Source organism: Mus caroli, unplaced genomic scaffold, assembly GCF_978045245.1.
Source record: "Mus caroli unplaced genomic scaffold, Mus_caroli_1 scaffold_6, whole genome shotgun sequence".
NCBI classification, from domain to species: domain Eukaryota; kingdom Metazoa; phylum Chordata; class Mammalia; order Rodentia; family Muridae; genus Mus; species Mus caroli.
In genome coordinates this window covers 12,520,447-12,546,300 of record NW_028227261.1, presented here as the reverse complement: position 1 = coordinate 12,546,300, position 25,854 = coordinate 12,520,447, and the positions used below count along the sequence as shown (strand labels likewise).

Genomic DNA, 25,854 nt, shown 5'->3' with positions numbered 1-25,854 from the left:
GATTCTAAGTGAGGGAGGGTAGTATCATAGGGAGTGGTACTGTTAGGAGATGTGTCCTTGCTGCAATAGGTGTGGCTTTGTTGAAGTGTGTTATTAAGATATAGGATTTGAGGTCGGTCTTAAAAGGTCAAGCCAGTTCATTTTCTGTTGCCTGCTGATCCTGATGTAAAACTCTCAGCTTCTCCACCAGCACTAAGAAGTCAGACATCTCTATCTGACTGCATGCTGTCATGATTACTGCCATGATCATAGTGGACTAAACCTCTGGAATTGTAAGCCAGTGCTAATTAAACGTTTCCTTTATATAAGCTGCCATAGTTGTGGTTCACATCAATAAAACTCTAAGATATCAATTATGAGAAATCTGAACTTTTTCATTATGCTATGTTAGAATTCCTGTTTAAATTTACATCCAGGTTATCTTCTGATGTTATTGAAAATGTGGTATTTTGTTTCTACACAATTTTCACATATAACCATGTAGACTGAATTTAATGTTTATTTTGATCTTAGCATCTTTCATTTTTGATTAGTGGCCTTTGTATAAATTTAAATATCATAATAAAAGAACTACACAAAATTCTCAGACATATTCCCTCACCTTTATGTTTCTGCAACCTAAATGGCAGTAGCAGATGATATTGTAAGATATAACATTAGAAGTGCATATGCTGAGTTTCTTTTACTTAAAGGCATTAGTACTTTGCTTCCACTTCATCCTGCTCTCTTAGACTATGCACAATGTAAAGATCTTTCCCCACAGCAAAATAAAGCCCAGGCAACTCCACTGCAAGGGGCATTTTTATTTCATTACGCAAAGACCAAAGTGACAATCATATGCTCTTTATGTAACTGACAACAGTGTTTACTACTTTTATGGAGCAGGGGAAAGATAGAAACTTTCTATCAAACAGAAGTAAGCATCCATGAAAGCCGTCCATCACATGGTGCCAGGTCACAGGAACTCCCTGGTCTTCCAAGCGCTTCTTGTAAAGCAAGGTATCATCACGAACTGTGTCATACTCACAGCTCACTAGGAATGCCTCAGGAAGCTGAGCAATGGGCTTATCATCTGCGATGATAGGTGAAATTTCTGGATTAAAAATGTGTTTTGTTTCTAGATAGGCAGCCTCATTAAAATGTGCAAGAAACTCAGGTTGTGTGTCTTGGCTCCAGAGCCTTCTCGGAATATTGTCAGAGCTGAGCCATTTTCTGTATTTCTTCCACTTGTCCAGAGGTATAACAGCACCTGTAAGCATGGAATCTCTCCAAGAGAGATCAATGGCCAAGTAGTTACACACGAATTTAATCAACAAGTCTTTGGAAAGAAGTGGGATATTTTTATTCTGTTGTAGAGATGGTAAAAGGAAATTAATGACTTGCAAAATTGGATAAATCAAGACTTGAGCCCGGATCTGGGGGAGACTAGGGGTACTGACCAAGGTCTGGGAGATGGAGGCTACAGCCCAACCTCCAAAACTATCTCCACAGAGCACCACCCGAGATGGGTCCACTCCATAAGTTTCCAGGGCCTTCAGAAACAGGACGGTGGCACTCAGGCAATCATTAAGAGCTGAAGGGTGATGATGCTTAGGAAGCTTGCGGTACCTAAGAAAGAAAGAGCAAACACAGCATGCCTGTTTACAAAATGAAAACTGGGGGTTATTTCAATCATCATCCTATCCTCTCAAAGATAACTGATTCTGATTCAGTCCTCAGAGTGATGTTAACAAGTAAAACAAGGCAGCCCCCACTTTTGCCCCATGGACTTGAACATACCAAGAGTCAGGGAAGCCTGGATTCTACATTGAAACTCACACTGTTTCTTATTGATGAGCTTAGCACACATGGGATAAGGCAAGTTCAAAGTCCTTGTCTTTAGAAACCAATCAGCCATTAAAACCAAGTTATTTGGAACTACAGCTGCTTCTACTAACACAAAATTGACAGATACTTCTTCCAATGTATTGGGCACACGTTGATCACTGTTAAACCACAGCTAAACCCCTCAATTTGATATTGATGTTAACATTAAAATCTTTTCATAAGTATTCCTTCTAGTGTTTATTTTCCTGTAATTAAGTTAAAAAATGGGGTAATCGGGGAAATTGTCCTTCCTAACAGACATATGGGGGGACTTTTTTGGACTGGTACAAAAGGGACAATATAGCCATTCTCATGAATATAAATGTTTATTTGCATGAAGGTCTACTAAGACTTGCACATACTTTTATTAAAACTAAATATGACAATTGAAATGAGAAATATGATGTGTGCTTATGTATTTAAGCACTTTTTCTTAGTTAAAGATGCTTTTTGGGAAGGTTGTGGGACTTTGAAGAGATAGAGCCTTGCTAGAGGAGGTATGTCAATGGGGGCAGGCTTTAAGAATCTATAACCTTACCCTGATTCTTGTTTCTGATCTCTCAGATTTTCATGTGTAGTTGAGTTGATGTGTTCTCCCAGCTTCTGGCTGGCTACCATGCCTCCTCCCCTTCCACTATGGACTCTGACCCTAAGGAATTATAAACCAAAATAAACCCTATCTTTATGAGGAGTTGTTGCTGTGAAAATCACATCTACATGTTTTTGTTTTGTTTTGTTTTTTGTTGTTGTTGTTGTTTTGTTTTTGATGGGGAATAAAAGTTTGGATTTTAAAAGTCATTGTATGAATGAATGACTGGCCTAATTTGGGGCCTAAGCCTTAAGAGAGATCCCATGCCTGACACTACTTGGAGGGCCTGGAACTAGAGGCTGGATATTGCAGAGAAGTAGGATAAAACCACATATGAACAACACTCCCAAATGTCAATGAAATGATTCCTAAAAATATTCTGCGATACTCATAAATCACTGCCCAGGCCAATCATCTTCAGTGAGGCTTCGTCCAGCACTCAATGGGAACACATACAGAGATCTACAGAGAAACATTAGATGTAGCTTAGGGAACACTGTTGAAGAAGGGGGTGATGATTGTGGGAGGCAGAGGGGTTAAGAACACCTGGAAAAGAGAACACAGCTCACAGAATCAGCTAGGCAGGGCCCATAGGGTCTCACAGAGAGTGAAATGGCAATCATGCGGGCTGCATGGGTCTTTACTGGGCCCTCTGTATATATGCTGTGGTTGTTAAGCTTGGTATTCTGTGGGGAATGGATGTCTCTGACTCTTGTTGTTGTTGTTGTTGTTGTTGTTGTTGTTGTTGTTGTTTGAGACAAGGTTTCTCTATGTAGACTTGGCTGTCCTGGAACCTACTCTGTCGGCCAAGCTGGCCTCTAACTCAGAAATTTGCCTGCCTCTGCCTCCCAAGTGCTGGGATTCAAGGGCTGTGCCACCACGCCCAGCTGTCTCTGACTTTTTGCCTACTCACAAGACCCTTTTCCTCCTACTGAGTTGCCTGGATAAGAGGGTTTATCTTTAGTCTTACTGCATCTTGTTATGCCATATCACTAGGAGTCTTGCTCATTTCTGAAGGGAATGAGAAGAGTGGATCTTGTGGAGAAGGGAAGTGGGAAGGGGAAATTGGAAAATGGGAGGGAGGTGAGGTGACAGTCAGAATTTATTGTATGAAAGAAGAATGAAGAAATAAGAAAAAAATCATTGTGTATTATAAACAGAGATGACAGACTGGTTCAGTAGAAGGTGGAAAGGCAGTAGTGCTGAAGGTAACACAAAGTACAGAGAGCAGACTTTAGAGAATTCAGAGGAGAATAAAGATTGTAACCTGGATATAGGCTATTCATGTAATAGTTTAACAAAGAATCTAGCTATTTTCTACTCATGTTCTGAGAATTTACATGAGCTTAAATTTTAAAGTAAGAAATTAATTTCATAGAAGGAGAAAATTTTAATACAATATAACATTGACTCTGTAGCATGACTATTATTACTGGTTACTCTCATGATTTTCATTGAAAACAAGCAAGTGGGACATGAAAAAATACAAAATGTACAGCTTGGAAAGAAAGGAAGAACTGAAAAAGTTAATGTGCTACAAATGGTGCTGTAATTGTTTATTAACATGGTACCATTAAGGAGTAGTCTCTTCCTCTATTCTCAAAGAATGAGAAAGGTACTAGCAGGAGATGGCCGTACACAGCTAAGCTTCCAACTTGCTAAAGAGAGCCTGAGGGATTCTCTCCTCTACAAAGCAACGGCATATTTAAAAAAAAAAAAAAAACACTTCTAGTGTGATTTTTAAGAGGATGAATGTCAGCCAGGTCCAGTGAACAGTCTTTTGGTTTTAATTAATTTAACTTCACAAACAAATATAAACCTATATTAAGTTTTTTTACCAAGGTTTTACACTAGCTTCCTCAAATCATCTCATTTTCTTAAGGCTCATTTATTGTATCACAAAGTGATTCTCTAGATTCGCACAGTACATTCTGATCTCAAAACCATACTGCCCCAGCTCACAAATGTACCCAAAGCAATGGGCATTTTGCCAGGCTTCTTTTGGTTTGAACTTAGTGTGTTCACATATATGGGACTATATACAAGAGAATCACCATCTCTGGGTTCCTTTTGGTGATCTCTAGTCAAAAAAATAATCAACTGGCCCAGGGCTCTCAGGCCACTCACCCCACTGAAAGCAACACTGACTCTGTCTCCCGGACCAGGAAACTGCACAGGTTATGGTAAATGTCTGTAAGAGTAGGCCAATTGTTAAATAGATGTACCGAGAACACAGAACTCCCCACCACAGTCCTGTGGACAGCATCTACTATAGTGAACATGGGTAATATCCCCTCTCTAAAGTTCAGAGTTCAAGTGCTTCAGTATATCAAGGTCAGGGAAAGGTAACAGTTTTCAAATGGGCAAGAGCATTAAGGTGCACAGGAGAGGCTAAAATGTAGTTGTGATGGGTTTCAAAGTGTGTTTTTAAGGATCCTTCTCTTGAGAGGATGAGACTAAATGCAAATATTAAAAAATAGAACCAATCTACCAGTTTGGGGAACAAAGGTGGAGTGGGGGGGGGAGAATGAATGGGTTTCCACTACAGCGATCCAGCTGAACTAAGGGAAGCATGTGAGTATGTGGCCATTGTGAAAAGACAGGAATAACCAGTGTGTGAGTGGGAAAAAAAGGGAGTCATACTCGGTGCCAGGATAGGCCCACTCAGACATTGGTGTCACAGCCTGGAGATAGGAATGTAGGAAATATTTCCATGGAGGCTACAACCACTCTGGCTGAAGTGAGCCCTAATATTTCCATCTATTTTCTTTAACAAAAGCACCTACTTCTACTTGTTTGATTTCACCACAAGGGGTCCTCATGTAAATGTATGCAACATTCCATCTGTCAGGGGAACTTTCCTCTCATCATCCCATGTGGAAGCTACTCACCCAGGCTACCAAAAGCTGCAGCCCCTCCATAGTAGAAGATGATACCCCTCCGGAGTTTGGAGGACACTGCCTTGGGCTGGAACAGTCTCACAGGGATTGTCCCCAAATGCATGTTTGTCACCACTAAGGTAGGGTCCTTCCTTATGGGCAATAAATCATGCATAAATACAATGAAGCTGGGCAGAGAGCAGATTCTCAGTTTCTGCAATATATTACCCTGTTGGATGGAAAGGAAAGAAAATAAGAGTGTGCAGGTAGGGATTATAAGACAAGATGGTAGATGCTGCAGTCACTTAGCATTGCTCAGGTGCATTTACCATTGCACACATGCCTCCTGCATGTGCACTGATCTCATGGGCATACAACTAGCTTTGCACTATTTTATATAAGGAAGGCAGTTCATACTTTTCTTCTCAAAAGGCCCCCAATGAATGAATGTTGCTGTGACTTGAGTGTTTCTTTCCCTTTAAACTTGTGTTGAAATGTCATTGCCATTGTGAGTGTTAAGAGATGGATCATTTGAGTGATGGTGACATCCTATTCTCATGTATGGTTTAAATTTACAATGGAGAGAGTGAAATCATTAATTCTAGCATAGGCTCCCAGGGAGTCAGTTCACCTGGAATGTTTTGCCCTTTGAACATAGGTATACTTGTCTTTTCACTGAGGCATGACTCAAAGAAGGCTCATTGCTGATACATTGTTCTTGAGGTTTCCAAATGAATCCAATGAGACAAAATAACTTCTATTGTCTGCAAATCACCTTCTCTGTGGTACTCTTAGAGCAGCAGAAAAGAAAAAAAAACTAACTGAAGGACATGCCAGCTTAAGGTTGAGTAGCAAGAAGTCATTAAGTGAGATGAAGCTGAGTGTCCCAGGCAATAGCCATAACCTTGGTGTCCCAGTGAGCTGTCAACTGACACATTCTCGAGTTGCCTGAAAACAGAGCTTCAGTTGATAGCTTACCAAGATCATATTGTCCTGAAGAGATAACTGGGGGGATGGGAGGGTTGTATCATGATTGTTAATTGATGTAAGATGGTTCAAACTAGTATAGGCACCACCATTCCCTGGTAGGTGGTCCGAGATTATATTGGGAAGCTTGATAAGCATGAGACTTTGATTGAGCCAGCAAGAAGTGTTCCTCCATGATTCCTGCTTCAATTACCTGCTTCAATTCTTCCCCTGAATTCAGTGATCAACTGTGACCTGGAGCTGTAGCCTAAAGTGAATCCTTTCCTCTCCTACATTGTTTTTAACCAGAGTGTCTCATTACAGCAACAGAAAGTAAACCAGAACATTGTGTTTTGCTCTCTGAAAGACAGTAGGTAGCCTGAGATGGCAAAGACAGTTTTCCATCACTGTCAACACTCATCATAACTCACAGTTTTTGGTTATGGAGGATGCTTACCCTGTGTAAGCATCTTTGATCAGGGATATGTTATGGGATCCAAAAAAGGGACAAGAGGCTTGTACACATTTCACAAATAAGGTTTTTTTTTCTGTTTTTACTTATTTATTTGGGGGTGCAATGCAAATGTGATTATGTCCCAGCACATGTAAGGCTATCAGAGGATAGTTTAGGTTTGGGGATTTTCTTCTACTACATGGGTCCCAGGGATTGAAATTCATTCATTGGGTGTTTTTTAGTTTTGTTTGTTTGTTTGTTTGTTGTTTGTTTTTTTTTTTTTACAAAAACCTTTTACTCAATGAGCCAATTCACTCACACCCGAATGTGATTTTTTTTCACAATCTAACTAAAAATATTTTATTTATTTATTTTTATTAGGTAATTTCCTCAATTACATTTCCAATGCTATCCAAAAAGACCCCAATACACTCCCCGCCCCCAGTACCCCACCCACCCACCCCCACTCCTTGGCCCTGGCATTCCCCTGTACTGGGACATATAAAGTTGGCAAGTCCAATGGGCCTCTCTTTCCAGTGATGGCCTACTAGGCCATGAGCTCTGGGGTACTGGTTAGTTCATAATAATGATCCACCTATGGGGTTGCAGTTCCCTTTAGCTCCTTGGGTATTTTCTCTAGCTCCTCCATTGGGGGCCCTGTGATCCATCCAATAGCTGACTGTGAGCATCCACTTCTGTGTTTGCTAGGCCCCGGCATTGTCTCACAAGAGACAGCTATATCTGGGTCCTTTCATCAAAATCTTGCTAGTGTATGCAATGGTGTCAGCGTTTGGAAGCTGATTATGGGATGGATCCCTGGATATGGCAGTCTTTAGATGGTCCATCCTTTCTTCACAGCTCCAAACTTTATCTCTGTAACTCTTTCCGTGGATGTTTTGTTCCCAATTCCAAGAAGGGGCACAGTGTCCACACTTTGGTCTTCGTTCTTCTTGAGTTTCATGCGTTTAACAAATTGTATCTTATATCTTGGGTATCCTAAGTTTTTGGGCTAATATCCACTTATCAGTGAGTACATATTGTGTGAGTTCCTTTGTGAATATGTTACCTCACTCAGAATGATGCCCTCCAGATCCATCCATTTGCCTCGGAATTTCATAAATTCATTCCTTTTAATAGCTGAGTAGTACTCCATTGTGTAAATGTACCACATTTTCTGTATCCATTCCTCTGTTGAGGGGCATCTGGGTTCTTTCCAGCTTCTGGCTATTATAAATAAGGCTGGTATGAATATAGTGGAGCATGTGTCCTTCGTACTGGTTGGAGCATCTTCTGGATATATGCCCAGGAGAGGTATTGCTGGATCCTCTGGTAGTATTATGTCCAATTTTCTGAGGAACCGCCAAACTGATTTCCAGAGTGGTTGTACCAGCTTGCAATCCCACCAACAATGAAGGAGTGTTCCTCTTTCTCCACATCCTCGCCAGCATCTGCTGTCACCTGAATTTTTGATCTTAGCTATTCTGACTGGTGTGAGGTGGAATCTCAGGGTTGTTTTGATTTGCATTTCCCTGATGATTAAGGATGTTGAACTTTTTTTCAGGTGCTTCTCTGCCATTCGGTATTCCTCAGGTGAGAACTCTTTGTTCATTTCTGAGCCCCATTTTTAATGGGGTTATTTGATTTTCTGGAGTCCACCTTCTTGAGTTCCTTATAAATATTGGATATTAGTCCCCTGTCTGATTTAGGATAGGTAAAGATCCTTTCTCAATGTGTTGGTGGTCTTTTTGTCTTATTGACGGTGTCTTTCGCCTTGCAGAAGCTTTGCAACTTTATGAGGTCCCATTTATTGATTCTCGATCTTACAGCACAAGCCTTTGCTGTTCTATTCAGGAATTTTTCCCCGTACCCGTATCTTCGAGGCTTTTCCCTACTTTCTCCTCTATAAGTTTCAGTGTCTCTGGTTTTATGTGGAGTTCCTTAATCCACTTAGATTTGACCTTGGTACAAGGAGATAGGAATGGATCAATTCAAATTCTTCTACATGATAACCACCAGTTGTGCCTGCACCATTTGTTGAAAATGCTGTCTTTTTTTCCACTGGATGGTTTTTGCTCCCTTGTCAAAGATCAAGTGACCATAGGTATGTGGGTTGATCTCAGGGTCTTCAATTCTGTTCCATTGGTCTACTTGTCTGTCGTTATACCAGTCCCATGCAGTTTTTATCACAATTGCTCTGTAGTACAGCTTTAGGTCAGGCATGGTGATTCCTCCAGAGGTTCTTTTATCCTTGAGAAGAGTTTTTGCTATCCTAGGTTTTTTGTTGTTCCAGATGAATTTGCAGATTGCCCTTTCCAATTCGTTGAAGAATTGAGTTGGAATTTTCATGGGGATTGCATTGAATCTGTAGGTTGCTTTTGGCAAGATAGCCATTTTTACAATGTTGATCCTGCCAATCCATGAGCATGGGAGGTTTTTCCATCTTCTGAGATCTTCTTTAATTTCTTTCTTCAGGGACTTGAAGTTCTTGTCATACAGATCTTTCACTTCCTTAGTTAGAGTCACGCCAAGGTATTTTATATTGTTTGTGACTATTGAGAAGGGTGTTGTTTCCCTAATTTCCTTCTCTGCTTGTTTATCCTCTGTGTACAGAAAGGCCATTGACTTGCTTGAGTTAATTTTATATCCAGCTACTTCACTGAAGCTGTTTATCAGGCTTAGGAGTTCTCTGGTGGAATTTTTAGGGTCACTTATGTATACTATCATATCATCTGCAAAAAGCGATATTTTGACTTCTTCTTTTCCGATTTGTATCCCCTTGATCTCCTTTTGTTGTCTAATTGCTCTGGCTAGGACTTCAAGTACAATGTTGAATAGGTAGGGAGAGAGTGGGCAGCCTTATCTAGTCCCTGATTTTAGTGGGATTGCTTCCAGCTTCTCACCATTTACATTGATGTTGGCTACTGGTTTGCTGTATATTGCTTTTATCATGGTTAGGTATGGGCCTTGGATTCCTGATCTTTCCAAGACTTTTATCATGAATGGGTGTTGGATTTTGTCAAATGCTTTTTCAGCATCTAACGAGATGATCATGTGGTTTTTGTCTCTGAGTTTGTTTATATACTGGATTACATTGATGGATTTCCGTATATTGAACCATCCTTGCATCCCTGGGATGAATCCTACTTGGTCAGGATGGATGATTGTTTTGATGTGTTCTTGAATTCTGTTAGCGAGAAATTTATTGAGGATTTTTGCATCAATATTAATAAGGGAAATTAGTCTGAAGTTCTCTATTTTTGTTGGGTCTTTATGTGGTTTAGGTATCAGAGTAATTGTGGCTTCATAGAATGAGTTGGGTAGAGTACCTTCTGATTCTATTTTGTGGAATAGTTTGTGAAGAACTGGGATTAGTTCCTCTTTGAAGGTTTGATAGAACTCTGCACTAAACCCATCTGGTCCTGGGCTTTTCTTGGTTGGGAGACTATTAATGACTGCTTCTATTTCTTTAGGGGATATGGGACTGTTCAGATCATTAACCTGATCTTGATTTAATTTTGGTACCTGGTATCTGTCTAGAAACTTGTCTATTTCATCCAGGTTTCCAGTTTTGTTGAGTATAGCCTTTTGTAGAATGATCTGATGGTGTTTTGGATTTCTTCAGGGTCTGTTGTTATGTCTCCCTTTTCATTTCTGATTTTGTTAATTAGAGTACTTTCCCTATGCCCTCTAGTGAGTCTGGCTAAGGGTTTATCTATCTTGTTGATTTTCTCAAAGAACCAGCTCCTCAATTGGTTGATTCTTTGAATTGTTCTTCTTGTTTCCACTTGGTTGATTTCACCCCTGAGTTTGATTATTTCTTGCCGTCTACTCCTCTTGGGTGAATTTGCTTCCTTTCGTTCTAGAGCTTTTAGGTGTGTTGTCAAGCTGCTAATGTATGCTCTCTCTAGTTTCTTTTTGGAGGCACTCAGAGCTATGAGTTTTCCTCTTAGAAATGCTTTCATTGCGTCCCATAAGTTTGGGAATGTTGTGGCTTCATTTTCATTGAACTCTTAAAAAGTCCTTAATTTCTTTCTTTATTCCTTCCTTGACCAAGGTATCATTGAGAAGAGTGTTGTTTAGTTTCCACGTGTGTGTTGGCTTTCTATTATTTATTTTGTTATTGAAGATCAGTCTTAGTCCATGGTGATCTGATAGGGTGCATGGGACAATTTCAATATTTTTGTATATATTGAGGCTTGTTTTGTGACCAATTATGTGGTCAATTTTGGAGAAGGTACTGTGAGGTGCTGAGAAGAAGGTATATCCTTTCGTTTTAGGATAAAATGTTCTGTAGATATCTGTCAGATCCATTTGTTTCATAACCTCTGTTAGTTTCACTGTGTCCCTGTTTAGTTTTTGTTTCCATGATCTGTCCATTGGTGAAAGTGGTGTGTTGAAGTCTCCCACTATTATTGTGTGAGGTGCAATGTGTGCTTTGAGCTTTACTAAAGTATCTTTAATGAATGAGGCTGCCCTTGTATTTGGAGCATAGATATTCAGAATTGATAGTTCCTCTTGGAGGATTTTACCTTTGATGAGAATGAAGTGCCCTTCCTTGTCTTTTTTGATGACTTTGGGTTGGAAGTCAATCTTATCAGATATTATAATGGCTACTCCAGCTTGTTTCTTCCTACCATTTGCTTGGAAAATTGTTTTCCAGCCTTTCATTCTGAGGTAGTGTCTACCTTTTTCTCTGAGATGAGTTTCCTGTAAGCAGCAAAATGTTGGGTCCTGTTTCTGTAGCCAGCCTGTTAGTCTACGTCTTTTTATTGGGGAGTTGAGTCCATTGATATTAAGAGATATTAGGGAGAAGTAATTGTTGCTTCCTTTTATTTTTGTTGTTAGAGTTGGTGTTCTGTTTTTGTGGCTGTCTTCTTTTAGGTTTGTTAAGGGATTACCTTCTTGCTTTTTCTAGGACGTGGTTTCTGTCCTTGTATTGGTTTTTTTCTGTTATTATCCTTTGAAGTGCTGGATTCGTGGAAAGATAATGTGTGAATTTGGTTTTATCGTGGAATACTTTGGTTTCTCCATCTATGGTAATTGAGAGTTTGGCTGGGTATAGTAGCCTGGGCTGGAAATTGTGTTCTCTTAGTTTCTGTATAACATCTATCCAGGCCCTTCTGGCTTTCATAGTCTCTGGTGAAAAATCCGGTGTAATTCTGATAGGCTTGCCTTTATATGTTACTTTACCTTTTTCCCTTACTGCTTTTAGTATTCTATCTTTATTTAGTGCATTTGTTGTTCTGATTGTTATGTGTCGGAAGGAATTTCTTTTCTGGTCCAGTCTATTTGGAGTTCTGTAAGCTTCTTGTATGTTCATGGGCATCTCTTTCTTTAGGTTTGGGAAGTTTTCTTCTATATATTTGTTGAATATATTTGCTGGTCCTTCTCATCTACTCCTATTATCCGTAGGTTTGGTCTTCTCATTTTGTCCTGGATTTCCTGAATATTTTGAGTTAGGATCTTTTTGGATTTTGTATTTTCTTTGATTGTCGTGCCGATGTTCTCTATGGAGTCTTCTGCACCTGAGATTCTCTCTTCCATCTCTTGTATTCTGTTGCTGATGCTCGTATCTATGGTTCCAGATTTCTTTCCTAGTGTTTCTGTCTCCAGTGTTGCCTCGATTTGGGTTTTCTTCATTGTTTCTAATTCCCTTTTTACGTCTTGGATGGTTTTATTCAATTCCATCACCTGTTTGGTCTGGTTTTCCTGCCATTCTTTAGTGGATTTTTGTGCTTCCTCTTTAATGTCTTCTACCTCTTTAGCAGTGTTCTCCTGCAATTCTTTAAGGGATTTTTGTGCTTCCTCTTTAATGTCTTCTACCTGTTTAGCAGTGTTCTCCTGCAATTCTTTAAGAGATTTTTGTGCTTCCTCTTTAATGTCTTCTACCTGTTTACCAGTGTTCTTTTGTATTTCTTTAAGTGTGTTATTAAAGTCCTTCTTGATGTCCTCTACCATCATCGTGAGATATGCTTTTAGAACCGGGTCTAGCTTTTCCGGTGTGTTGGGGTGCCCTGGACTGGGCGAAGTGGGAGTGCTGGGTTCTGATGATGGTGAGTGGTCTTGGTTTCTGTTAGTAAGATTCTTACGTTTACCTTTCGCCATCTGGTAATCTCTGGGATTAGTTGTTATTGTTGTCACTGTTTAAAGATTGGAGCAGACTCTGTGTTCCACTCACCAGAAGTCTCAAAATCCTGTGGTGGGTGTCGTGGGTAGCTGGTGGGTGTCAGCAGACCCTGCGCTCTAGCTACCTCGGTGCTGTTCAGACCAGAAGAGGCTTGTGGCCCTACTCAGGCCGGATTTCTGCCTCCCCAACCAAAGCAGTCTCAGGTCCCGTGTGATTGGACTGGAGCAGAAGCTGTGTTCCACTCACCAGAAGTCTCAAGATCCTGTGGCGGGTGTTGTGGGTAGCTGATGGTTGTCAGCCAACCTTGCGCTCCAGCTACCCAGGTGCTGGTCTGACCAGAAGAGGCTTGTGGCCCTACTCAGGCCGGATTTCTGCCTCCCCAACCAAAGCAGTCTCAGGTCCCGTGTGATTGGACTGGAGCAGAAGCTGTGAACCACTCACCAGAAGTCTCAAAATCCTGTGGCGGGTGTCGTGGGTAGCTGGCGGGTGTCAGCCGACCCTGCGCTCCAGCTACCCAGGTGCTGGTCAGACCCGAAGAGGCTTGTGGCCCTACTCAGGCTGGTTTTCTGCTTCCCTAACTAATGCAGTCTCAGGTCCCGCGCGCAATTGGATTGGAGCAGAAGCTGTGTTCCACTCACCAGAATTCTTAAGATCCTGTGGCGGGTGTTGTGGGTTGCTGGCGAGTGTCAGCTGACCCTGCGCCCTAGCTACCCCGGTGCTAGTCTGACCGGAAGAGGCTTGTGGCCCTACTCAGGCCAGATCCCGAATGTGATTTTAAGATAATATGTTCACTGTGGTTAATTTTTGCTAATATACACTGTATCCATATTTCAGGAAGCATTATAGGATATCATATTGTATGTGCTCAATATATCACAGTCACTGGACTGTGTCCTCCATGGACTTCCCACTTTCATTATTTCGTTGTCATGAGAAAAACAGCATGGTAGGCTAACAGCAACAAAAGTTATAGCAGCTGGTACTTACCAGGTATCTACAATGTGCCAGTAGTTCAACTATTAACTTGCTTGACCCTTCTAAGTCAAACACAAGCATTTTCTCTGTGGGAGACTAGGAAACTGAGGCATAACAATGTCAAAGTGTCTTGTTCAGAGTTGTTCAATAAGATGTAACTGATGAACTGGAAATTGTCTGGGGTTGAAATCACACAGGCATGATTTCAAGGCTCAGACTCAATATAAGGTAACTGGAAAACACTGAGCAATATCACCAAGTTCCAACCCCTCTTGTTTGCAAATGAGAAGCTGATGTTCATGAAAATGAGAGAAGGAGCAGTTCTGATCAGTGCCAGCACACGGGTCATCTTGGGTGCAGAGTCAGCGGACAACCCCAAAGTCCATAGAGGACTCGCCACAAAAAAAAAAAAAAAAAAAAAAGAAAGAAAGAAAGGAAAAGAAAAAAATAAAGGACTCGCCACACAATCTTAGGACCTCTGGTGAGTGGAACACAACTTCTGTTCCATTCCAAACACGCAGGACCTGAGACAGCAGTAGGGAAGCAGAAAACCCAGCCTGACCAGGGTCACAAGTCCCTTCTGGTCAGTGCCACAACCTGGTCAACTTAGGCACAGAGTCTGTGGACACCCCCAAGGGCCCTAGAGCACAGGTTCTGAGGCAGACCTGTTTCAGGCTCCAGACATCCGGGCACCTTCGCTGCCAGAGTAAAGGTGTCTGCCCCACTCAGGAGGGCTTTGCCAAGCATCTGGGGGAGGCATTTGGTTCTTGGACCCCTCTGAGCTTAGTCTGCACAGGTGAGAGTGTGGACTACAGAAGATAACAGTTTCTGGGACAGGCCAAAGCGACACAGCTTCTGAGACAGGCCCTGTTTCGGGCCTTCATCTTCTGCAAGGAGGCAGGTCCAAATGCCAGATATCTGTGCACCTTCCCTGTAAGAGGAGAGCTTGCCCACAGACAGTGCTTTGACCACTGAGTCTCAGGAGAGAGCTAGTCTCCCAGGTCTGCTGATAGAGGCTAACAGAATCTCAAGAGGAACAAGCTCTAACCAGAGACAACAATAACAACTAACTCCAGAGATTACCAGATGGCGAAAGGCAACCATAAGAATCTTACTAACAGAAACGAAGACCACTCACCATCATCAGAACGCAGCTCTCCCACCTCACCCAGTCCTGAGCACCCCAACACACCTGAAAAGCTAGACCTGGATTTAAAAGCATATCTCATGATGATGGCAGAGGACATCAAGAAGGACTTTAATAACTCACTTAAAGAAATAGAGGAGAACACTGCTAAAGAGTTACAAGTCCCTGTAGAAAAACACAAAAACACAACAAAACAGGTAGAAATCCTTAAAGAAAAACAGGAAAGCACATCCAAACAGGTGAAGGAAATGAACAAAATCATACTAGACCTAAAAATGGAAGTAGACACAATAAAGAAAACCCAAAGTGAGGCAACACTGGAGATATGAACCCTAGGAAAGAAATCTGGAACCATAGGTGCGAGCATCAGCAACAGAATACAAGAGATGGAAGAGAGAATCTCAGGTGCAGAAGACTCCATAGAGAACATCGGCACAACAATCAAAGAAAATGAAAAATGCAAAAAGATCCTAACTCAAAACATCCAGAAAATCCAGGCCACAATTAGAAGACCAAACCTACGGATAATAGGAGTAGATGAGAATGAAGATTTTCAACTTAAACAGCCAGCAAATATCTTCAACAAAATTATAGAAGATAACTTCCCAAACATACAGAAAGAGATGCCCCATGAACATACAAGAAGCCTACAGAACTCCAAATAGACTGGACCAGAACAGAAATTCCTCCCGACACATAATAATCAGAACAACAAAGGAACTAAATAAAGATAGAATGTTTAAAGCAGTAAGGGGAAAAAGTCAAGTAACATATAAAGGCAGGTCTATCAGAATTACACCAGACTTTTCAACAGAGATTATGAAAGCCAGAAGATCCTGGACAGATATTATACAGACACTGAGAGAACACAAATGCCAACCCAGGCTACTATACCCAGCCAAAATTAGAATTATCATAGATGGAGAAACCAAAGTATTCCATGACAAAACCAAATTCACACAATATCTTTCCACGAATCCAGCCCTTCAAAGGATAATAACAGAAAAACACCAATACAATGATAGAAACCACTCCCTAGAAAAAGCAAGAAAGTAATCCTTCAACAAACCTAAAAGAAGACAGCCACAAGAATAGAATCCCAACTCTAACAACAAAAATAATAGAAAGCAACAATTTCTTTTCCTTAATATCTCTTAATATTAATAGACTCAATTCCCCAAGAAAAAGATATAGACTAACAAACTGGCTACACAAACAGGACCTATGACTTCCAAAAGCTCATGTTGAAGCCCCAATTGCTGGGTCAATAATTCTAGCAGCCATTCTTCTAAAACTAGGCAGCTATGGAATGATCCGTAATATTTTGCTGCTTACAGGAAACACATCTAGGGAAAAAGACAGACATTACCTAAGAATGCAAGGCTGGAAAACAATTTTCCAATCAAATGGTCTGAAGAAACAAGCTGTAGTAGCCATTCTAATATTGAATAAAATGACTACCAACCCAAAGTTATAAAATAAAAATAGTTATCAAAAAAGACACTTCATACTCATCAAAGGTAAAATCTTCCAAGAGGAGCTCTCAATTCTGAATATCTATGCTCAAAATACAAGGGCAGACACATCCATTAAAGAAACTTTATTAAAGCTGAAAGCACAGATTCCACCTCACACAATAATAGTGGGAGACTTCAACACACCACTTTCATCAATGGACAGATCGTGGAAACAGAAACTAAACAGGGACACAATGAAACTAACAGAAGTTATGAAACAAATGGATTTAACAGATATCTACAGAACATGTTATCCTAAAAGAAAAGGATATACCTTCTTCTCAGCACCTCATGGAACCTTCGCCAAAACTGACCATATCACAAAACAGGCCTCAACAGATATAAAAATATTGAAATTATCCCATGCATCCTATCAGATTAGCATGGACTAAGGCTGATCTTCAACAACAAAATAAATAATACAAAGCCAACATTCACGTGGAAACTGAACAACACTATTCTCAATGATACCATTGTCAAGGAAGGATTGAAGAAAAAAAATTAAAGACTTTTTAGAGTTTAATGTAAATGAAGCCACAACATACCCAAACTTATGGGACACAATGAAAGCATTTCTAAGGTGAAATCTCATACCTCTGAGTGCCTCCAATAAGAAACTAGAGAAAGCACACAGTAGTAGCTTGAAAACACAACTAAAAGCTCTAGAACAAAAGGAAGCAAGTTCACCCAAGAGGAGTAGACAGCAGGAAATAATCAAACTCAGGGTCGAAATCAACTAAGTGGAAGCAAGAAGAAATATTCAAAGAATCAACCAAATGAGGAGCTGGTTCTTTGAGAAAATCAACAAGATAGATAAACCCTTACCCAGACTCACTAAAGGGCACAGGGAAAGCATCCTAATTAACAAAATCAGAAATGAAAAGGGAGATATAACAACAGGTCCTGAAGAAATCCAAAACACCATCAGATCCTTCTACAAAAGAATATACTCAACAAAACTGGAAAACCTGGATGAAATGGACAAATTTCTAGACAGATACCAGGTACCAAAGTTAAAACAGGATCAGGTTAATGATCTAAACAGTCCTATATCCCCTAAAGAAATAGAAGTAGTCAGTAATATTCTCCCAACCAAAAAAAGCCCAGGACCAGATGGGTTTAGTGCAGAGTTCTATCAGACCTTCTAAGAAGATCTATTTCCAGTTTTTCACAAACTATGCCACAAAATAGAAGCAGTAGGTACTCTACCCAATTCATTCTATGAAGCCCCAATTACTCTGATACCTAAACCACAGAAAAACCCAACCAAGATAGAGAACTTCAGACAAATTTACCTTATGAATATCGATGTAAAAATACTCATAAAATTCTCACTACCGGAATCCAAGAACACATTAAAACAATCATCCATCCTGACCAAGTAGGTTTCATTCCAGGGATGCAGGGATGGTTTAATATATGGAAATCCATCAACTTAATCCACTATATAAACAAACTCAAGACAAAAACCACATGATCATCTCATTAGATGCTGAGAAAGCATTTGAAAAAAATCCACATCCGTTCATGATAAAAGTCTTTGAAAGATCAGGAATTTGAGACCCATACCTAAACATGATAAAAGCAATCTACAGCAAACCAGTAGCCAACATCAAAGTAAATGGTGAGAAGCTGGAAGCAATCCCTCTAAAATCAGGGACTAGACGAGGCTGCCCACTTTCTCCCTACCTATTCAACGTAGTACTTGAAATCCTAGCCAGAGCAATTCGACCACAAAAGGAGATCAAGAAGTTACAAATTGGAAAGGAAGAAGTCAAAATTTCACTTTTTGCATATAATATGATAGTATATATATAAGTGATCCTAAAAATTCCACCAGAGAACTCCTAAACCTGATAAACAGCTTCAGTGAAGTAGCTGAATATAAAATTAACTCAAACAAATCAATGGCCTTTCTCTACACAAAGGATTAACAGACTGAGAAAGAAATTAGGGAAACAACACTCTTCACAATAGTCACAAATAATATAAAATACATTGGCATGACTCTAACTAATGTAGTGAAACATCTGTATGATAAAAACTTCAAGTATCTGAAAAAAGAAATTAAAGAAGATCTCAGAAGATGGAAAGATCTCCCATGCTCATATATTGGCAGGATCTATATAGTGAAAATGGCTATCTTGCCAAAAGCAATCTACAGATTCAATGCAATCCCCATCAAAATTCCAACTCAATTCTTCAACAAATTAAAAAGGGCAATCAGCAAATTCATCTGGAATAACAAAAAGCTACGATAGCAAAAACTCTTCTCAATGATAAAAGAACCTCTGAGGGAATCACCATGCCTGTCCTAAAATTGTAATACAAAGCAATTGTGATAAAAACTGCACGGTATTCGTATAGGGACGGACAATTAGAGTAATGGAATAGAATCGAAGATCCAGAAATGAACCCACACACCTATGGTCACTTGATCCTTGACAAGGGAGCTAAAACGATCCAGTGGAAAAAAGACAGCATTTTCAACAAATGGTGCAGGCACAACTGGTGGTTATCATGTAGAAGAATTTGAATTGATCCATTCCTATCTCCTTGTATTAAGGTCAAATCTAAGTGTATCAAGGAACTCCACATAAAACCAGAGACAGTGAAACTTATAGAGGAGAAAGTGCAGAAAATCCTAGAAGATATGGGCACAGGGGAAAAATTCCTGAATAGAACAGCAAAGGCCTGTGCTGTAAGATCGAGAATCAACAAATGGGACCTCATAAAATTGCAAAGCTTCTGTGAGGCAAAAATTACTGTCAATAAGACAAAAAGTCCACCAACAGATTGGGAAAGGATCTTTACCTATCCTAAATCAGATAGGGGACTAATATCCAATATATATAAAGAACTCAAGAAGGTGGGCTCCAGAAAATCAAAAAACCCCATTAAAAATGGGGCTCAGAGCTAAACAAAGAATTCTCACCTGAGGCATACTGAATGGCTGAGAAGCACCTGAAAAAAATATTCAGCATCCTTATTCATCAGGGAATTGCAAATCAAAGCAACCATGAAATTCCACCTCACACCAGTCAGAATGGCTAAGATCAAAAATTCAGGTGACAGCAATTGCTGGTGAGGATGTGGAAAAAGGAACACTCCTCCATTTTTTGTGGGATTGCAAGCTTGTACAACCACTCTGGAAATCAGTATGGTGTTTCCTCAGATAATTTGATGTAGTACTACCAGAGGATCCTGCAACACCTCTCCTGCGCATATATCCAGAAGATGTTCCAACTGGTAAGAAGGACATATGCTCCACCATGTTCATAGCAGCCTTATTTATAATAGCCAGAAGCTGGATAAAACCCAGATGTCCCACAACAGAAGAATGGATACAGAAAATGTGGTACATTTACACAATGGAGTACTACTCAGCTTTTACAAATATTGAATTTATGGAATTCCTAGGCAAATGGATGGACCTGGAGGGCATGATTCTGAGTGAGGTAACCCAATCACAAAAGAACTCACATGACATGTACTCACTGATAAGTGGATATTAGCCCAGAAACTTAGAATACCCAAGATACAAGATACAATCTGCAAAACACATGAATCTCAAGAAGAATGAAGACCAAAATGTGGACACTTTGCCCCTTCTTAGAATTGGGAACAAAACACCAAGGGAAGGAGTTACAGAGACAAATTTTAGAGCTGAGATGAAAGGATGGACCATCTAGAGACTGCCATACCCGGGGATCCATCCCATAATCACCCTCCAAACGCTGACACCATTGCATACACCAGCAAGATTTGGCTTAGAATAGCTGTCTCTTGTGAGACTATGCCAGGGCCTAGCAAACACAAAAGTGGATGCTCACAGTCAGCTATGGGATGGATCACAGGGTCCCCAATGGAGGAGCTAGAGAAAATACCCAAAGAGCTAAAGGGATCTGCAACCCTATTGGTGGAACAACAATATGAACTAACCAGTACCCCTTAGAGCTTGTGTCTCTAGCTGCATATGTATCAGAAGATGGCCTAGTCGGCCATCATTGGAAAGAGAGGTCCATTGGTCTTGCAAACTTTATATGCCTCAGTACAGGGGAATGCCAGGTCCAAGAAGTGGGAGAGAGTGGGTAGTGGAGTTGCGGGAATGGTTTGGGGGACTTTTGGGATAGCATTGAAATTGTAAATGAAGAAAATACCTAATTAAAAATTATAATAAAATAAATAATTTGGAAAATAAAAATAAAGAAAATGACAAAATGAGGAGTTGGGCAATTCAGAAGACCTTGCAGAAATCGTACTGATAAGTCTGAGAGGACCAGCATTAGATCTTCTTCGATTGAGCTTGTTTGAGTTCAGAGTCCAATGGGATACCCCAACATATTTCACTCATGGACAGACTTCCCAAAAAAACTCGATTTTTTTTCCTACTGAAATTGGAAAGCAATGAGTCATCCTACAAGGCAGAGATTACCTAGTGCCCATCCAGAACCCTATGATGTGTGATTTCATCAGAACCATCAGCAGCTCACCTCTGAATGCCTTGATATCAATGTGCTTCTTCTTGGTCCAGGCAGATTCAAAATCAGCATATTTTCCCATACCCTCTGGCTTAGCTTACCGTCTGTCTTTTCCTGAGAGACTGTTTTATGCAACCCAAGCAGATAGCTTCAACTGTCAGAAATACCCAACTTTGGGAATGATATTCTTGAAAAAGCAACCATGCTTCTCTTCCTTGTATGGATACCTGCATCCTCCTCTAATGTCTCCACTATACTACCAGACTTTCATAACCTAAAACTACATTACAAGTATATGAGCATCTGCACGTATTCCTTCCAGAAAAGCAAAACACTCTTGTGAGAATGATCATATCCCAGTGCACACTTAGTCTCCACTCCAGAATAATAAACCCTTTTTTAAGGAATTTTAAATAATAGAGCACCACATTTCAACTCCCTATGCCTTGCATCCTGCAGAGCTATGGCATATGTTGTAAATGTATATTGCTTTGTATGTACATCTTCTATGGCTTGGTACTAGGGCATAAATGAAGTTCAGGTCCAATAATAACTACAATAGATATTATTTCCATTCCATTATTACATTATAAATATATATCTCAGGATTGCTTGTGGTTTAAAACTCAGATACTGAAACACTATTAGAAAATGGTCTTTTAAAAAATTGTATGGTCTTTAAAATTAATTGTGATTCTTTAATCTCCTCTCTCTCTCTGTCTCTCTGTCTCTCTGTCTCTCTGTCTCTGTCTCTGTCTCTCTCTCTCTCTCTCTCTCTCTCTCTCTCCCTCTCCTTTTCCCTCTCCCTCTCCCTCCCCCCTCTATCTCTGCATGTGTTTGTGTGTGTGTAGTTATTCATGTGTATTGTGTATATATTAGTGATTGGTTGAAGTCTACTGTGTCACAGATGCTAGGCTAGGTCTCCAACTCTTAGCTGCATCTTCCATTCCTTTACATCTTGTATAAGTAATGAAGTCATTTGTAGCAAACTTAAAATCAGTGTCCACTTCAGCTGCTGTTTTCTCTAGGGACTTGGTAAGATACTAGTAGTGGCATTATAATAGGGCCCCAGACCGTAGCACAACTGACTCCATGGTGGAAGTGCCATTCAGGATTTAAAACTCAGTAAGTAGACAGCACCACCAGCCCAAGTAAAGCAAAGACTTAACCCAGCAAAGTCCACACAGTTCTTGGAAAGTCACAAAATGGACTAACTGACAGAAACCATCTAGGAAAGGGTATAGCAAGCAAGTTTCCTAGAGATGGACTGCCATTCTAGATGGATGTGATGGGTGCACTCTGTGATGCAAAGTACTCAGAAACTTCATCCCAGGATCGCTTCTCACTGCTGATATGCTTTTTCTGCCATTACTGCATAGCCTAATGATTTCTGAGCATCAACCTATCCTACTGGACAAATTTCCTGCAGATCAACATGAAGATGAACTTTCACAAATTAATGTTGTAGAGATGAATTAATTACCTTATAGTAGTTCTGATTTGATTCAAATAATTTTAGGAAGAAAGTTTAAAGAGATGGTTGTTTTGCCACAAAGATGTAATAATGTTAAACTCAAGAAAAGAATGTATCCCCTCCTCATAGGATAGTAAGTAAATGCTGCATAATAAGAAATACAATGAGCATACATGAATTGAACTAAAAAGAGGAATAGGCTTGGGACAAATTTGTGATCAATGAAAAAAATTCATTTTAGGTTAGGTCCAATGATGAAGCCACAGGTCTGCACTATGACAAAGAAAGGCTACGTGGAACTGTTGCTTTGAACTTATAATAATCCTATAGAATGAAACACTGCTTTGAACTTATTATCAACATCCTTTTGCAACTTCTCTGTCATGTAACATTTTATCTATGAAGTAATTTTATGAAGAACATGTGTCAAAAAAAGCAGAAGGTGGCATATCAAGCAAAGAGAGAAACTCTGGAAAAGAGTCAGGTGCAGGAACTTGGGCCACCTGGACTTGGAGAGAAGTTGGATTATGAAACTGATGAATGGTAACCAGCCATATGGCAGACATAGAGTAGAATAAGTGGGATAATTGAGTTATAAGCTAGTTGGGGAAAAATCTAGCTTAATGCTTAAGCATTTATTATTTAAATAATAACCCTCTGAGTTGCTATACAGGAACTGGAGTATGGTAGAAAAACCTATCGTCAGAAGAGGCTCTCACAGCCAGTTATAACAGAGCAGAAATCCTCATTTCAGTGAAGAAAGCTTCACTGAGTGCTTCTCAGCTAATTTCTTCCCACCTTCTGCCTCTCAACAATCTCCTAAGGTACTGTCAACTTTTTGGCCACTAACAAGTATACTCTGAGTATTGGGACATCAGGACTTTTTCAAATTGCCTGCCTCTATAGTCTTTTTATACTTGCTGTACCTGTTGGCACATGCTGATCAATGCCCCCAGTCTTGATCTCCAAATGTGGTGCATAATTCAGCTGTCTAAGGCAGTCAGGCTAGCTTGGTGACTCCATAACATGCATGATTTGCTCTGCAAACAATGCCTGCTCTGTGCTTAGGAGATAGTAGAGAAAGTTAATCTCTGATTTCAGGATCTCTCACACTAAGAAAGCTAGTGTGAGAAAGCACTTGGAAGCAGGGAAATGGGAAGAAGGGAGAAAGAAGTTGTGACTGAAGGTGTTGGCAAAGCTCTTGGATGATGTACTTTTGTGGGCAGCTACTCCATCTGAAGTTTATTTGCAATTTTCAGGGAAAAAAAAGTGTGGCAATGCAGTGGAGAGTAAAAGCAGATGGCTCAAGGCAGGACTGCACTGTATCATGAGACCTTATTTCAAAGAGAAAACAAAAGAAAAAATGAGGAGGAAAGGAAAGGGGGATGAATGCGAAGAAGAAATGGAGAAAGGAGAAAGAAAGAAAGAAAGAAAGAAAGAAAGAAAGAAAGAAAGAAAGAAAGGAAGGAAGGAAGGAAGGAAGGAAGGAAGGAAGGAAGGAAGGAAGGAAGGAAGGAAGGAAGGAAGAAAGAAAGAAAGAAAGAAAGAAAGAAAGAAAGAAAGAAAGAAAGAAAGAAAGAAAGAAAGAAAGAAAGAAGAAACATAGTAGATTCCTCAGACTTCATTTGTGGGAATCTAGAGAAAGAGGAGAAGGAAATGAAAAGAGAAGAAAAGTAAGATACTAACAACACCCCAATTCATGGTGCTCCCCTGCACCCAGCAAGAGCAAACTCACCAGGGCCATTATGAAGAGAATCAGACAATGCATACACCTGAACTTGACTGGATGCTGTAAAGAGAAAGGAATTTCTGCTGTGATAAAATGCTTTACCACAGCCCATATAAAGACTCCCAGTAAGAATGTAGGCAGCCCAACTAGCAGTAGCAGACACAAAACTGCCATGGTCCTGAGGTCCCTAGGAGTTGCTGTCCTGAAGAACTAATTTTAAAATGTTTGAGTAGATTATCTAACCCAGTTTTATACACTACTTCTTCTGGTTCTTTGCCTCACACGTGCTTCTCGTCTGAACTGTACCCTAGATACTTGCATAAGCCAGTCAAGAAGAACCAAATGTACCTGTTTCTTGAGAAACAAAAAGGTAAGAAATTGTGTCTGAACCATTAAGGTGGACTTGAGACCACTGTAAGACTCATACATGCTAGCAACTGAGAATTCAAGAGAGGGGTTTGACATGGATTACACCGGCCATTGTCCATTGTCCTGGCTCAACTTGTCAACTGTACCACATAAGAAGAATGCTCTTCTACACCAGAGTCTTTCTAAGGTGAGTAAAGGATATCACACCCACAACAGCTTGGTTCAATATTTTCACACTATTCAATGCCCCAATCCAGGATGCAGAGGTTTTCGGAGAGTTTTCTGGCTAAAAATAATCAACTAAGGACTGATGAGATGGTTTGACAGTGAAAGGCACTTGAGGTGAAGTCAGATGGCATGAGTTCAATTCTCAAGATTCAGATAGAGAAAAGAGAGACTCAGGTCCTGAAACTTGTCCACTGACTTTTTTATACATGCACCGTGGCCTGCAAGCACATGCACATGTAAATAAAAGTACTTTAAATAAAAGATGGTACTATACCTCAACAGATAAAGTGATTGCTATACAAGCCTGTAAACCTGAGACCAATCTCTGGATAACCCATAGAAACATCTAAATACAGTGGCATATATGTGTAATACCAGCACTTCTCTCATCATAAAATTAGATACAGAGACAGGGTCATCCAGAAGCTCATAGGCAATCTCTCCTGGAGTATTCAGCATGGCAGAAATGAGAGAGACCTTCTCTCAACAAGATGTCAAGACCCAATTCCTGAAAGATGTCTTCTGTTGTCCACAAACACAGTGGAAGATACATTTGCCCACACTCACAGATACATCATAAACCCACAACACAATAATTGATTTAAAAAATAGAACCAGTCTATTTGATCCCTCAAAAAACAAAAACAAAAACAAAAAGAACCAACCATGGAAAAGAGACAAATATCTTAGGGTGAAATGATGAAAAACTTATCCCAAACCAATGGAACAAGAAAACAAGAAGGCTTTGCTAATACTAATCTACTATGGTAAAATAGACTAGAACCAAAGTCATAATAAGCAATAAAGATCACTTATTGCTTGCTAAGAGAACAACTCACAAATAGGATACTATAATTCTAAACATGTAAACACTACAAGTACCCCAACTTCATTCATAAAACAAATATTACTAGATATAAAGTTACATATTACCCACAATACATTGACAGTAGGTAATTACAATTTTCCAAGAGAAATGTCATCTCTCCTCTCAAAAACATTGGGCTTGTAGTTTTACTGCTTGTGTGTGGTTTTTAAGTTGCTTTTTTTTAT

At 40.0% G+C, this 25,854-nt stretch overlaps 1 protein-coding gene across 1 annotated transcript; it reads right to left on the bottom strand.

Annotated features, from left to right (window-relative positions):
• Positions 1 to 833: 833 nt before the first annotated feature.
• Positions 834 to 24,378, bottom strand: LOC110293676 (arylacetamide deacetylase-like 4). Its single transcript, XM_021161548.1, has 4 exons — positions 24,211 to 24,378; positions 5,347 to 5,563; positions 4,583 to 4,646; positions 834 to 1,608 (listed from the first exon to the last, which is right to left on the bottom strand). The coding sequence occupies exons 1-4, from the start codon at positions 24,376 to 24,378 to the stop codon at positions 834 to 836; spliced, it is 1,224 nt and encodes a 407-aa protein (XP_021017207.1).
• Positions 24,379 to 25,854: the final 1,476 nt, after the last annotated feature.

Coding starts and splice junctions, on each gene's coding strand:
- LOC110293676 (XM_021161548.1), bottom strand. CDS start 24,378: ATGGCAGTTTTGTGTCTGCTACTGCTAGTTGGGCTGCCTACATTCTTA. Junction 4,647..5,346: donor TGCAGCTTTTGGTAGCCTGG/GTGAGTAGCTTC, acceptor CTACTCTTACAG/ACATTTACCATAACCTGTGC. Junction 1,609..4,582: donor TCAGTGTTGCTTTCAGTGGG/GTGAGTGGCCTG, acceptor TTTCTTTCTTAG/GTACCGCAAGCTTCCTAAGC.